Source organism: Denticeps clupeoides, chromosome 1, assembly GCF_900700375.1.
Source record: "Denticeps clupeoides chromosome 1, fDenClu1.1, whole genome shotgun sequence".
Classification (NCBI taxonomy): domain Eukaryota; kingdom Metazoa; phylum Chordata; class Actinopteri; order Clupeiformes; family Denticipitidae; genus Denticeps; species Denticeps clupeoides.
In genome coordinates, this window is record NC_041707.1 from 19,336,016 (window position 1) to 19,349,837 (window position 13,822).

The following is a 13,822-nucleotide window of genomic DNA, read 5'->3' on the forward strand; positions in this document are numbered from 1 at the left end:
AAATAAATACAAATTAAATTAAATAAATAAATACGAGTAATAGATTGTTGGAAACATCAGTCAGTCGGCCGCTCAGATGAAAGCATTCAGTTGGCTGGACGGGTGAAGATTCATTTACATTTTTGACATTTATCAGACGCCCTTATCCAGAGTGACATACAATCTGTAGTTACAGGGACAGTCCCCCTGGAGACACTCAGGGTTAAGTGTCTTGCTTGGGACATGTTGGTAGTAATTTGGGTTTGAACCTGTGACCTTATCGTCGTCTGGTTCATAGGTGAATGTCTTACCCACCGGGCTACACGTTCCACGCTCTTTTGTTTGAATGAGCAGCATTTGTTGTGTCATAATTACATGTGTCATGTAATTGGCGTAGGATAATAAAATGAACGCTGGATAACCTTCACGTCGCATGGAGGGACTGTCCTTGGTCACGCGTATAAGCTTCCAGCCTTGAACTTCCTCGCAACCGAACTATAGGAAACGGGGTCCTTCCTGATCCCGTTTGATTGGGCACGGTAGGTCGGTGTTAATCAAAACGGTTTGTGATTGGCTGAAGTTGGCAAGGTCCTGCCAATGGGTTTGTATGTCCTTTGCGGCGTGTTACCAGTAGTGGTTGAACATGGCGAGCTGGTGTGTACGTGCGGTGAGGCAAAGCTACAATATTGTAGCATCTCCCTCCCTTGCTAGGTAAGAAGCTCCGTATATTAGCACTTTTACTTGGGTTTTACGGCAACCTTTCTTTTTGTGACCACTGTGTTTATGCAGCATGTCGGTTCCAGGATATATTATGCTTGTAAAGCTCAGCCTTGGCTCGTCGCTTGGGTAATTTTTTTATCGGAACGTTTACGAACAATTAAGCTGCTAACCAAGAGAGGTTTGTTGGGTATTATAAGTGTGCAGTATTAAACTGGTTTGAGGTGTGCCCTGCAATCCATGAACTAATCAAGATTACCTAATGATGGCAAAAAAAATCTTTTTTTTTTTTCCGTGTCCACCTCAAATTGACATCACTTGTAAGTTTAAGACTAACGAACGGCCTCTTTTTATCCCGACCACCCTGCAGTCCAGCTAAACATGCTAACCTTTGTGGGCTGTCAGCCGAGTATGACGACACACCGCGCAACAGGGGCTGCTCGTCTGACCCCTGACCCCTGTTACGCCGAGGGGGAAATAGTCTATTGCATTCGCTTATTTAAAATCATACAGAGCTCCAACATATTGGAAAGACCCACACCACCCATGCTTTAGAACATTCCATATAGCAATCAGTACAATGTTAGTGTAAATTGTGTGGGAAATATCATTGTAACCCGTAGAAGGTAAGTGAAGGAGCACTTACAGTACAGGCCAAAAGTTTGGAGACACCTTCTCATTCAATGTTTTCTTTATTTTCATTACCATTTACATTGGTAGATTCTCACTGAATGCATCAGAACCATGAATGAACACACGTGGAGTTATGTACTTGATGGTGAAATAAGTGAAAACATGTTTTATGTACTAGTTTCTTCAAAATAGCCGCCATTTGCTCTGATTTCTGCTTTGAACACTCTGCATTCTCTCGATGAGCTTCAAGAGGTCGTCACCTGAAATGGTTTTCCAACAGTCTTGAAGGAGTTCCCAGAGGTGTTTAGCACTTGTTGGCCCCTTTGCCTTCACTCTGCGGTCCAGCTCACCCCAAACCATCTCGATTGGGTTCTGGTCCGGTGACTTTGGAGGCCAGTTCTCCACTTTTTGTTAAGTTCATAAATCCACATGTGTTCATTCATAGTTTTGATGCCTTCAGTGAGAATCTACCAATGTAAGTGGTCATGAAAATAAAGAAAACACATTGAATGCGAAGGTGTCCAAATTTTTGGCCTGTACTATATGTTGCATATGTTGAATGAGAAGGTGTTGCATAACAAGAAGGCTAATGTTCCCAGATGTTGATTGAGGCATGAATCACTTTTCCTATCGTACACCAGGGCGGCGCCACGTCTGCTGTGCACAGCAGCCCAGCAGAAGAGCTCTGGTGCGGGGTGCGAAGAGGAGAGCGGAATGCCGAAGCCAGAGCAGAGTGCTGCTGAGAGAGCTCTTGCTGAGGACAAGCTGCAGCTGGAGGAGCAGCTTCGAGAAGTTACAGTAAGTCCACAACTTTGCCATTGTACAGGCTAATGGTGTGTTCTGTTCTAAGAGGGTAATCAGAACGCTGCCTTAAGAGGAGCGTAACCGCAATATTCAAGATGGCTGCTCTACACATCAAGAGCAGTGAACTTTGTATTAATATATAATGTACATAATCTAGTCGTACATCTCTTTAACAATGTCATGAATCATGAAAATTTCCCTTTGTCAGATTATTTAAAATTAATAAAGGAGTTCCCCTCGCCTGTTTATGGTCCTGCAGTGGCTACATTTACAGCCTTTATCCAGAGTGACTTACAATCAGTAGTTACAGGGACAGGTTCCCCTGGAGCAGCTTAGGGTTAGGTGTCTTGCTCAGGGACACAATGGTAGTAGGTGGGATTTGAACCTGGGTCTTCTGGTTCATAGGCGAGTGTCTCACCCACTAGGCTACTACCACTCTGGCTAGAAATGGCAATAGCTGTAAAGAGCCATTCTGCTTCTCCATCTGGACCTGTCTGCAACAAACATTGTGGTTGGTGAATGGTATTGATGATGTCATTTCCTCGAAAGCCCCCTCAACTTCTATAGGCCGCTCCCCTCCTTGTCCCGCCTCTCTCCTCCTCATTAGCATTTAAAGCTACACGCACCATAACGGCACGTCCTGGGGAAATTTTACTGTGTGATTTACTAAAAGTTTCTGTAATTCTGCACCACAGCTAAGTTTCGGAACTTTTTAGGGGACCCCTAAGACTGACATAAAAGTAAAAAAATTGTCATGGGACCTTTAACAGCTTTTTGTAGTAGATAAGCATTAGTGTTGTCTAGGGGTTGGGGTTGAGGTATGTCTAAATTTTGTTCTTCAATTTCTGCACAAGGACAAATACAAGCGAGCCCTTGCAGACACAGAAAACCTTAGGCAAAGAAGTCAGAAGATGGTGGAGGATGCAAAGCTTTTTGGTAAGCATTTTATGCCAAAGCAAATCAACCATGTGTTTTGAAGTTACATATTTTGCACATTTATCAATTAAATACCTTTTGCTTTTGGTCTGTAGGAATCCAGAGTTTTTGCAAAGATCTTCTAGAAGTGGCAGACATCTTAGAAAAGGCAACCGAGAGCGTCCCAAAAGATGAGGTGACCTCACAGAACCCCCACCTGAAGAACCTCTATGATGGGCTGGTAATGACTGATGTGCAGATTCAGAAAGTGTTCACCAAATATGGCCTGGTCAAGCTCAACCCTGAAGGGCAGAAATTTGACCCCTATGAGCATGAGGCGCTCTTCCAATCCCCGATGCCAGGCAAGGAGCCTGGCACAGTCGCCGCAGTGACCAAAGTAGGCTACAAACTGCATGGACGTACCCTCCGACCAGCTTTGGTGGGTGTGGTCAAGGCTCCTTAATGTTAGACATGGGTTGCCTGGGTGACAAAAGGTGTGAAAAAGTATTGAAGGCCTTTAGAATCTGCCTGGAAGAGGGAGAACCCTCAGTGCACTTGTGGATGTCACTCACCCTGTTATACCAGTACACACTTGATTTAGGCTGAAGGAAAAAAACTAATCAGGCGGGATTAGGAGCCTGCCTGGACTATGTTGCCCTTTGAATGCGGATTGCCATTTAAAAGCCAAATTTAGTCCAGGCCTAGCCTTAATCCCTGTCTGGCCAATTGGACTCCTTCCACGTGGATCAGTCAGGAGTGTAAAATCATGGGATCAGATCCCCTGCTAATTATTGTAATGTATATTTTAATGTTTTCTGTTCTTGTGTCTTTGAACTCTGCATCCCAACAGAGAAAATAGGGTGAACATTTAACACAGTTCAGTTCAGGCAGGGGCATCTGGGAACATCACGCTAGTGATTACTAGTGATTGCCGTGCCAGTTTTTATCTTTTCGTGGCTTTCAAAATGCATTTTCCATTCTGTTATGACATGTGAATACCTGCAAAGTTGCTCTGATGTGTATCTATTACATAGACCGCAGACATCATAACACATTTTGAAAGTTCCTTCTGTTTAATAAGCAAAATGAAACCCCTGCAAACAATAAAACTATACTTAACAGCCTTGAAAGCGAGGCATATAAATGGTTACTGTGTTTTAATTGATAACTGAATGGTTCTCAATAGGTGTGTTCTATGTACTGCTAGCTCAAGGAATAATAATAAGACAATACTTCATGTGTAATAGCATTTTCATAATAAAAACACATAATTGCTGAAATGTACCTCTTTTTTTGATGACATGTTAAACCATGTGAGTCTTAACATGTCATGTTATCTACACACGAGTGATTTAACAGAACAGACTGAGTCAGAATAAAGAATGTGCACTTTATTACAAAATGGGAAATGGGCAACATATCATGTGCAAACATTAGGGCACAAGAACATCCTCCATTGCCTGAACCACTGGACCTGCCTACAGACATAACATCCTGAGCACACTCAAATATCACAGAACAGCATGCCAGGACACACCAAATGAAACCAAAGACAAAAAAGGGAGCTTTTTTTTTTAATTCTCTTACAAAAATGTTATAAAAATGTTTCTGAAAATAAAATAATTTACATTTCACAGCTCATGGTTTATAGCCCATTTTAAATTTCCTGTCTTTTTTTTTATTACAAAAATATTTACATTTCACAATAACCCTCACAGGGAAAAAAAAATGTGGTCTGGAAAGAGAAATTGCTGACAAGATTCCTATGTTAATACCTGGCTTTCAAAATCTTTCAAAAAACTGAATCAACTGAGTCAAATGATACGAAGCAAGACTTATCAGGATGAGCAAGGTGATAACGGGACTGAGAATGCTGCCTTTACCAGTACCAACCCCACAAAACACTTTTATTCAGTGGGTGTTATTTAGTCCTCTGAGGTCCACTTATACACGACCCAATGAAAATGTAGTGTGGTAAAATGACCTTATTTTTTCCTGACCTTGCTTTGTGTACCAATTGTTCACTAATAATGGATATACAAGCCATTTACTTTGTAAACCTTTCTTTTCATTGAACACGCAACCTTTTCCAGAGCATACTGGAGAGACGTTACAACATAACATGACTAGACCAGAAAGTGACTAGTCTAGGAATGAACATGACACCTAAAAAGATAGAGACAAATGAACCTCTTTACATGTATACTATGTAATAAACAAAGTTTGCAGGAGAAATAGGCAACGTTCTGCATCCAGCACCAAGACCAGAGAGAAACTCCTCTCACTGTCCTGCCCACTCTCCTCCACCCTGCTCCTTGTTCGTATTCCTCCGCCTCGCTTCTGCCTGTCGCCGTTCGAATTTGTCATTTGCATGTGAATGGGTGCTCAGCTGCCACCGTGAACAGGATACAAGGGAAGAGCCTCATGGCATATCTTTTTATTCATCTCAAGGCACTGCAACATCAACGGGCCTCAGTGGTTTTCATGAATTCATTGGATTTTTATGACAGATAAATAAAAAAAAAAACAACAGAAGCTCAGTAGAGGTGAGGAGAGTCTCTCAGAGGAACAGAGTTAATGCAACTAAACAACAAATCTTTGCCTGCAGGTCCATATTTCTCATATCGCCACACTTTCAGTGCAAATGCAGGAAAAAGATTACAGAACAAACCCCCTCCAAAAAAAAAAGCATTGGTTCCAGTCCCGTCAACTTATTTGCTCACCGCTTCTGCTCATTCTATAAACGACATCTGCACATTTCTTCTCTAGCAGTGCTGCATCTAAGCTCTTTGGGTGATAAAAAATATTTTTTTCTAAATTTGTAACTCTGTGGAATAGCAAAATATATATTAGCAAAAAATGTTGCACACAATCAAGGCCTTTAAAACATGCAAGCGCACGTATACACAGACATGGGCACTGGGTACGTAAAACAAAAGAACACTGATTTTTTTTTTTGTACACATCCACCGGAAAACCTTGGTTCCTCACGTCTCCTTTTGATAGTCCCTAAACTGTACTATCACACGATGAGACGTTCGGCATTATTAAAAAAAATAATAAAAATCAGCAGGTAGGAGTAGACACTGAAACGAGTCCCCCTACCGAACTTAAACACACTGTACACCCAACGCAGGCAAAGCCACTCAGAGCTTCCAAAACGCAAGAAGACAAGGAGACGTGTACTTTTGGCAATGGAACGTAAACGGAGAACTGTGCTTCAGTTGGATATTTAACATACTGACGATTAATGCCCATCGGAAAGAATTTGGGCTTCATTTTGATGGCACTAAAACCAGGGCCCGATGCTAACTGTACGCTAACACCACGTCAAGTACGTTTCCTCAGTTTTTGGAAATAAAACACACGCAAACAAGAAAGGACAAGACGCTAGTGAGCTGTGGCTAGAAGAGAAAGAAATCGACATCCAACGCAGCCAGTTTGCCTTCTTTCCGCGTGAAAAAAATACGGCAAAAAAACGTTTTTTTTTTGCATGTTAGCCCATGCGCTCGTTCTAATTTCCGCTGGTCTTAGCACCATTAAAATACAGCCCTAGGTAAAAAAAAATGAAGAATTAAGATCGAGAAGTTTATAACATAGCTTCTCAAATGATAACTGTTTAAGGGGTACCTGAGAGAAAACGTATCACAGTTATCCTTCACCGCCTCTCTGTTCGCCGCCAAAACTACCACTATGCCCCCACTATAAGAGCCATGTGTCTAGAGAGGCAAATAGAGAGGTACATTGTATTTGTCTGTGGAAAAAGTACTCCCTAGCAAAACTAGATGTTCTTTTCAATATAAATATAGCCATATTGTACGGAGATATATATATATATATAAGGGAAAATATTCCTCTGTCTTTCAGTTCCTTGTTCACTGTAGGCTTGTTAGCAAAGCTGAAGATCACCAGTCTTCAGTAGGCATATCCAGTATTTTGGCCCTATATCAAAGTGTTTATTAGACACGAAAATGAGAAAGAGAGAGAGAAAAAAAAAAAAAAAAAAAGAGGGTACAAAACATACAGGAATTTTGCAAATGTTAGGATGCGTCCCGAGAAATCCAGCCGCTCTCTGTGAGGAAGCTGAGGATTCGCTTTTTCAGCACTTTGTCCAGGTAGCTGGGCATCCGGCTTTTGGCGGGGATGCCCTGCCTCTTCTGAAGATGGTCCTTGATGATGATGGTTTTGACGGTCAGGTACCGAGCTGGACTCAGGTTCAGCGAGTTGCACAGAACCTTCTCTCGATCCGAGAGCAGCTCGAAGCCCGTCAGGTTCTCGATGGCCGAGAACTCGCCGTCCTTGCCCTCCTCCTTGATAGCGATGCCGGCGCCCCCGCCCGGCCCCATGCCGCCGCCGCTGCCGCCGCCTCCCCCTCCGCCCCCGGCACCCCCACCTCCCCCCACACCCCCTCCGCTGCTGCCTCTCTTGGAGCCGGCCACGCTCTTGTTCTCTTTGCGCTTTTCGCGCTTGTGCCGCGCCGCCTCGTACTCGGCCGACTCGTCGAGGCGCGTGATGCCGTTGCGCCGGTACCGCTGGAGCTCGCGCACCTTGGCGCGCAGAGCCCGTTCCTTGTGCATGTTCTCGAAGAACTCCTCAAACTCCCGCTGTGCCATGCACTGGCAGAGCGCGCGGAGCTTGGCCCTCAGTTCCTTCTCCTCCTTTGTGATCTTTCTCTTTGGTGCCGAGGATGACACGGTGACGGTGGGGCCGCCCGCCAGCGAGGGAGCTGCTGCCGTGGCGCCCCCCAGTGCTCCGCTCCCGCCGATATTACACAAGGCACTGCCACTTCCTGCTCCGGCTCCGCCCACACCTGCCCCAAGACGTTCCCGCTCCTTGTCTTTTTTGTCCCGACCTAGGAAGACCGGAACAAGGTTGTAGTCGCGTGCGATGTTCTTGCGCCGCTGCCGTTCTCGGAGCTTCCGAACGTACATGTCCACGTGGGCGCGCTTCAGCTCGATCTCCACGTCCTCGTCGTCGTAGTTCACAGACAGGCCGCTGATGAGCTTCTCTGCATCCTGGTTATACTCAATCTCGTAGTCATCCCGGAGCGGCATGTAGCCCAGCTGCTGCTGCTCCGCAACAGACACATCCAGCGGCGGCAGCGGCGTGGTCAGGCTCGGCGACAGAGGGCCGCCACTTGGACAAGTGTGGTCCGTAACGCGGTTGGGGATGCTCTCGGTGATGCACGCCTTGCCCAGGTTGCCGTGGATGTACATGCTGACATAGTGGTCCATGACCTCCTGTGGGGTCCTTGAGGCACCGACGTGGGCAGCCATGTCCTCCTGGGTTTAGAAACAAATAATGTACAATTTCACATTAATTAATCCGACAAATAATTTAATCATTTAAATAAAAATGTCTTATAACATCAAGCTAAGTGGAACCACTTGATATCATATACATTTAGCTAAAATTCAGAATGTTTTTGCTCTACATATAATACTGGTGCACATATGCAAATTTTGCACCCAAACTGTTCGTATCTCCTGGTGCAGAATGCATGTTTAACAGTTGAAGAGCAAATATCCAATTGCACATGACGTTAATTCATGATTAGGCTGCAAATGAGTGAGTTTGTTGAGAAAACTGCAGCTTGAACCGTCGTCAGCAGTGGCGTACAGTTGACAGGTTGACGACCACGACCTGCGAGCACCGGTTCTTATTCCCACGCCGGCGCGTCTTACCCAGTTTCCAAAGCCATACTGCTCGATGGCATCGAGGAGCGACTGCTCTTCCCTGCTCGTCCATCCTCCCTCCGCTGCGGGACCCCACAGAGTAAAACGCCCGCCGTCCACTTGCTGATAACCGTGCCATCGCCGGTGATTGCCGATCTCCGCGCCCGCCGAGAAGCACTCGGGACACAGCTCGATGTCCTGGCACTCCGTGCAGCGCAGCCTCAGGTTCGTGACGTCCGCCAGGCAGTTCACGCAGTACTTCTTCCCCAGGTCGGCCATGACGCTAGCTTCTTGTTGCTGGAAGCGGCACTGCCTCCGACAGCGCGCCTGCGCACTGCGCTCCGTCCGCTCAGGCTGCAGTGGTTCATGAATATTCATGTCCGAAACAGCGCGAACGCTGCCGATTGGCGCAGCCTGGGTTTCCAGGGCGACCCCCAAAACACTGACGCGGTGCGAACCTGGCGTCCTTGGCCTCGTTATTCTGTGCCAAGGATATGTGCATGGTTTCAGGAAACTGTTTGTGAGGTTTATCTTTATCTTAAATATCTGTGTAGGAGTTTCAGGATCATCTGGAAATCCTGCTTTTAGGAGCACAGACAATGGAAGGAGACAAGAGAGAACAGACAAATGTTGAATCAGAACTGGATATAGGCCACCACCAAGACGCTGTGCTCAATGCTGTTGCTGAGGCTGAAGACGCCTTTATTTCTGAGAAGATGGAGGAAAATGAAATCTCACCAGAGGAGGGAAAGCAGTCAATTGATATTTCCACAGAAGGGCCCAAGTTTGATGATGTCCCTCATGAAGACAGTGGAACAGAGACTGTGGGAAATGCAGAAATCCCTTCCAGTGAGGAAAGAAAAGGCGCTGCAAGTGAACCCTCCACAAGTCAGACTCACTCTTATGAGGAAATCATGAATGGCATAGATGAATTCGGACTGGAGCAAGACAAGGACAGCCCAACAACCCAAGAGTTCAGCAGAGCTGCCAGCCCAGTTGAAAAGCATCAGGTGAGACTGAAGGACCAAGATGAAGATGAAGTAACTAACACTGATCACAAGGAGCATGCAGACCTCCTGGCCGAGCTGCAGGCTGAGAGGGACAAGCTGATGGAGCAGAACAATCACCTGCAAATCCGGTTACTTGAGTTCTTCTGCCAGAGGAAGGACAACGGCCCATGGGCTGAATGGGAGAAGCCTGTGCAGGAACCAGAGCAGCAGTACAAGGAGTACCTGGAGACCATTGTAGAGCTGAAGGATCAGTACCACCGGCGGTCTGAGCAGTACCAGCAGCAGCTGGAGGGGTTGAGGGCCCAGACGATGGAGAAGCTGGGTCAGGTGGAGGATGAGTGGCGCGCCTTCATGGCTCTGAAGCATGAGGTCGCTGTGGCAGCTCTCAGCCGGCAGGTGGGCAAGCAGGCGGCCCGGGATGAGGTGGAGCAGATCCTGGCGGTCGAGGAGCGTTGGGAGAAGCAGCTGGTGTCTGTTCGGCTGGAGAACATTAAGCTTGAGGACACGCTGAGGAAGTTTGAGGCACTGGTGCATAAGGAGGTCCTGGGAGAAGGACGCCACGTGGCAGACTTCGAGCAGCTCAAGCTCGAGAACCACACCTACAGTGAGAAGATAGAGGAGCGCAAGGACGAGCTTTCGAGTCTGCACAAGAAGATTGCCAGCAAGGTGCAGGTTCTCACCCATGTGAGGGAGAAGCTGCAGTTCGTCCGGATGGAGAACCAGATCGGTCGAACTGAACTGGCCGAGGTCGAGGCAGCTTTGGCCCAAAAACGGGAGATGCTGATGCTGACCAAACAGGCGCGCGACCGTCTCCGTATGGACAACCTGAAGCTGCGCCAGCGATGTGGCCTGCTGGGGAACAAGATGTTGCTGCGGGATTTCGAGGAGAAGGTGGACGAGAACAGGCAGATGGAAGAGAGGCTCGAGATGCTGAAGAGGCGGCATGCGGAGCTCACAATGAAGAGTGACAGGATCAAGAAGAACCTGGAACAAAGCAGGTCTCAAATGGTGTGATATGAATTTCCATCCTGTGGAAAACGTCCAGTTCATAAATATATATAGTTGATGTCTTCCCGCTGTATTAAACTGTAATTCATCGATGTCTTGTCATTTTTCAGTCATTTAATCCCTTGTTTTCTAGATGCAGATGTACGCAGACACAAGCAGGGCCGGGATGTAACACAATACACCAGAATCCATGTAATGGCAGCACGTTCTCAGAATACCAAACGAACGATCTTTACTCAGGCCATGTGACGGGTGGTGCCAGTAGCCCAGTGGGTCACAGGGGACCACAAAGTCACAGGTTCAAACACGTTTTACAATGCAGTACTAAGTGGAGCTTATTGTATCTGCTGCGATATGCACTAACCTTTAAATTGTAGTGTAAAAAAAGATGGTTTAAAGATGGTTGTTTGGTTAGTCTCTGCTTTAAATGATTGATTTCCAAATGGTGGTGGTATGCAGCCTCCAGCTTTTACTTTTATGAGGCCAGAATAAATGTGACTAATTGTTTAAGGGTAGACATCATTACCATCATCAAATCTATCTCTCATTATATGTCTTAAATCTCTTCATCAGCTTGTAGTTAAGTAGAAATGAAATAAAAGTAAAGTAATAAAGAATATAGATTCAGCCATAATATTAGCACCACTGTGAACATAATCTTCTTACAGTGGCATCTGGCAGTGGGTTGGATATATTAAGCATCAAGTGATTTTGATGTGGTGAAAGCAGAAAAATCGGCAAGCCTGAGGATTTGATTGGCTTTGACAAGATCACTAGAAGGATTGGTTATCTGCGAAACTGTGGGATCTCCCTGGTCAAGGGCGGACAAGGTTGACTGATGCAGGTGGGGAACACGGGCTGGACCGCATTGGCTGATACAACAGAAAAGCTACTGTAGCTCAAATTGCTCAAAATGTTAATGGTGGTTCTTATAAAAATGTTCAGAAACACGCAGTGTATCGCAGTTTGATGCGTATGTATCTGCAGGGCAGTCATGTTATCCTGTGTCTACCACCAAAAGTAGCAACATTTATGCACAGGACTGGACCCAGCAGCTAAGAAAGCAGAAGGGTGCGCATTCAAATCCCGAACCGTCAAGGTGCAACTAAGCCCACACACTGCTCCCCGGGCGTCTGTCATGGATACCCACTGCTCACTAAGGGTGATGGTTAAATGCAGAAGACACATTTCATGAATTGTGTGCTGTGTTTGAGTATTTTATAATGACAATCACTTCACTTTCACTTTATTATGTGGTCAGAGCTTGTTGAAGGTCCGAAAAGAGCCATTAGAGGGCAATATTGGATAAATCATATTTTAATTTCAAACACTTGCCCAAGACACTTGCATTTTTAATTTGATTGAAACAGAGGGCAGGAGCTGCCTAATGCTCTGAAACAAATCCCAAAATGACAAAAGTGCAACACATATATCTGTAAAGACAGGAAATTGAGTAAACACTGGGCTGTTGTATCACTCATCATTCATACACTATATGGTTTGAAGGCTTCAGTTGATCCTGATTGACTTAAAAGACTGTGCACTGAACTTTTTATTCAGATTGAAGCCATCAATGTCCAAAATGTCTAAATTACAATAAAACTGACTGTGTGTCCTTGGACCACTATAGGAGATTCTTCATAATGTAATGGCCTAAAGAGCTCAGCATCAACGTAACCATTTAATCATCTCGAATGGCACCACAATCCTAATATACAGCCTCCACGTGTCTTACCATTTCTTTTCTCACCTTCCATAATGCTGTGAGAGGTCTTTGCTACAGGTAACTGACCTTTGATGCAATTAAGCTTAAAACATGGTCACTTGAAGAAAGTGCTTCAGTCTCAGGTCCAGCCACCGCACTCCCACTTCAATGTTTTTTTTTCCCTCGAGAAATTTTATTTAGTGGTTTCATATGACTGTCTGTCATCCGTAACGCACAGAAATTTAACAGCATGGTGGAGATTCACATTTGGCTACATTTCTATAGAATAGAAAGCAACAGTCACACCATACATGATTTGGTCAATATTTCTGATCCCTCAAAAGCAAAAAAGCAAAACTAACACCAATGTGCTTTTTAAGGATGTTAAAATTTATTTGGTCTTGTTTCTTTTATTTTTATTTTTTTTCCACAGGTTAAACCCCATTAAAATATTCAAAACAAAAATGTACATACACATGTACATATAAACATGCATGCAAACACACACACACAAATTCAAACACTTCAAATGCAAAATAAAATGTTGATTAGGCCCAGCCCAGTACATTTCACAAAACACGACAAAAAGGACATCACAAAGCCCAGTGACAAAAATTTTTTTCACAAAGAAATACAAAAAAATCTAAGTTACATTTCAAGACAATTCAATAAAATAGTTTAATACAACCTATGTTTAGAAAAACACCACCAGCTCCAATGTACAATAAGCAGGAAAAATGTGTCATTCTAACAAATCAGGCAGGAGGTGGTGGGGGTGGGTGGGGGAGGGGGTTGCCATCTTGGTAGCTTTGTGACTGATCAATACACAGTTCAGTATGGATGCTAAACGGGTCCATTTCATACTTTTATTGCCAAACATTTAGACCCGCCTGCTAAACTTCACACAATTAAACATTTCAGCAGATGCATGAAATCATTGTTTTACCCTCTCTAGCACCCATGCAATGTCTCTTATTCCAGTGAAGACAAGACAAAAACGTCTCCAAGCATCCTGAAATGGACTATGTCTAAGGCCCATAAATTTGTTTTATCCAGTGTGTGCAGGCCTTTAATAAATATTGAACTCTATAAATCTATTAAAATTCCCCATAATAATTCAACCTTGGCCATTACAAGGGCGCAGACTACAGTACTACAAAACTACGATCTGAGAGCGAGGCCGGTCACACCTCATTAAAGTCTATTCCAGGGGTCGCAATATGCAAATTCACGTCTGCACAGCCAAAGCTAATCACATGCAGGTTGTTCTTCTAAATCCTTCGCTCACTAAAAGTGAGGTAGCAAAAGGCCTGTCTTTGGCACAGGAACATGGCCACATATTAAGGCTCATCGGGGAACACAAGGGAGGTCTGGTC

The 13,822-nt window shown here is 44.9% G+C and overlaps 3 protein-coding genes across 3 annotated transcripts; 2 read left to right on the top strand and 1 right to left on the bottom strand.

Annotated features, from left to right (window-relative positions):
• Positions 1-567: 567 nt before the first annotated feature.
• grpel1 (GrpE-like 1, mitochondrial) lies at positions 568-4,328 on the top strand. The gene is made up of 4 exons (XM_028998959.1): positions 568-690; positions 1,971-2,127; positions 2,988-3,069; positions 3,165-4,328. The coding sequence occupies exons 1-4, from the start codon at positions 623-625 to the stop codon at positions 3,509-3,511; spliced, it is 654 nt and encodes a 217-aa protein (XP_028854792.1). The 5' UTR covers positions 568-622; the 3' UTR covers positions 3,512-4,328.
• A 96-nt stretch (positions 4,329-4,424) lies between these two features.
• On the bottom strand, positions 4,425-9,069 carry tada2b (transcriptional adaptor 2B). Its single transcript, XM_028998950.1, has 2 exons — positions 8,733-9,069; positions 4,425-8,330 (listed from the first exon to the last, which is right to left on the bottom strand). The coding sequence occupies exons 1-2, from the start codon at positions 9,000-9,002 to the stop codon at positions 7,089-7,091; spliced, it is 1,512 nt and encodes a 503-aa protein (XP_028854783.1). The 5' UTR covers positions 9,003-9,069; the 3' UTR covers positions 4,425-7,088.
• Positions 7,228-10,787, top strand: cfap184 (cilia and flagella associated protein 184). The gene is made up of 4 exons (XM_028996123.1): positions 7,228-7,824; positions 7,905-8,193; positions 8,737-8,948; positions 9,278-10,787. Exons 1-4 carry the CDS (start codon positions 7,228-7,230, stop codon positions 10,745-10,747), a joined length of 2,568 nt encoding a protein of 855 aa, XP_028851956.1. The 3' UTR covers positions 10,748-10,787.
• Positions 10,788-13,822: the final 3,035 nt, after the last annotated feature.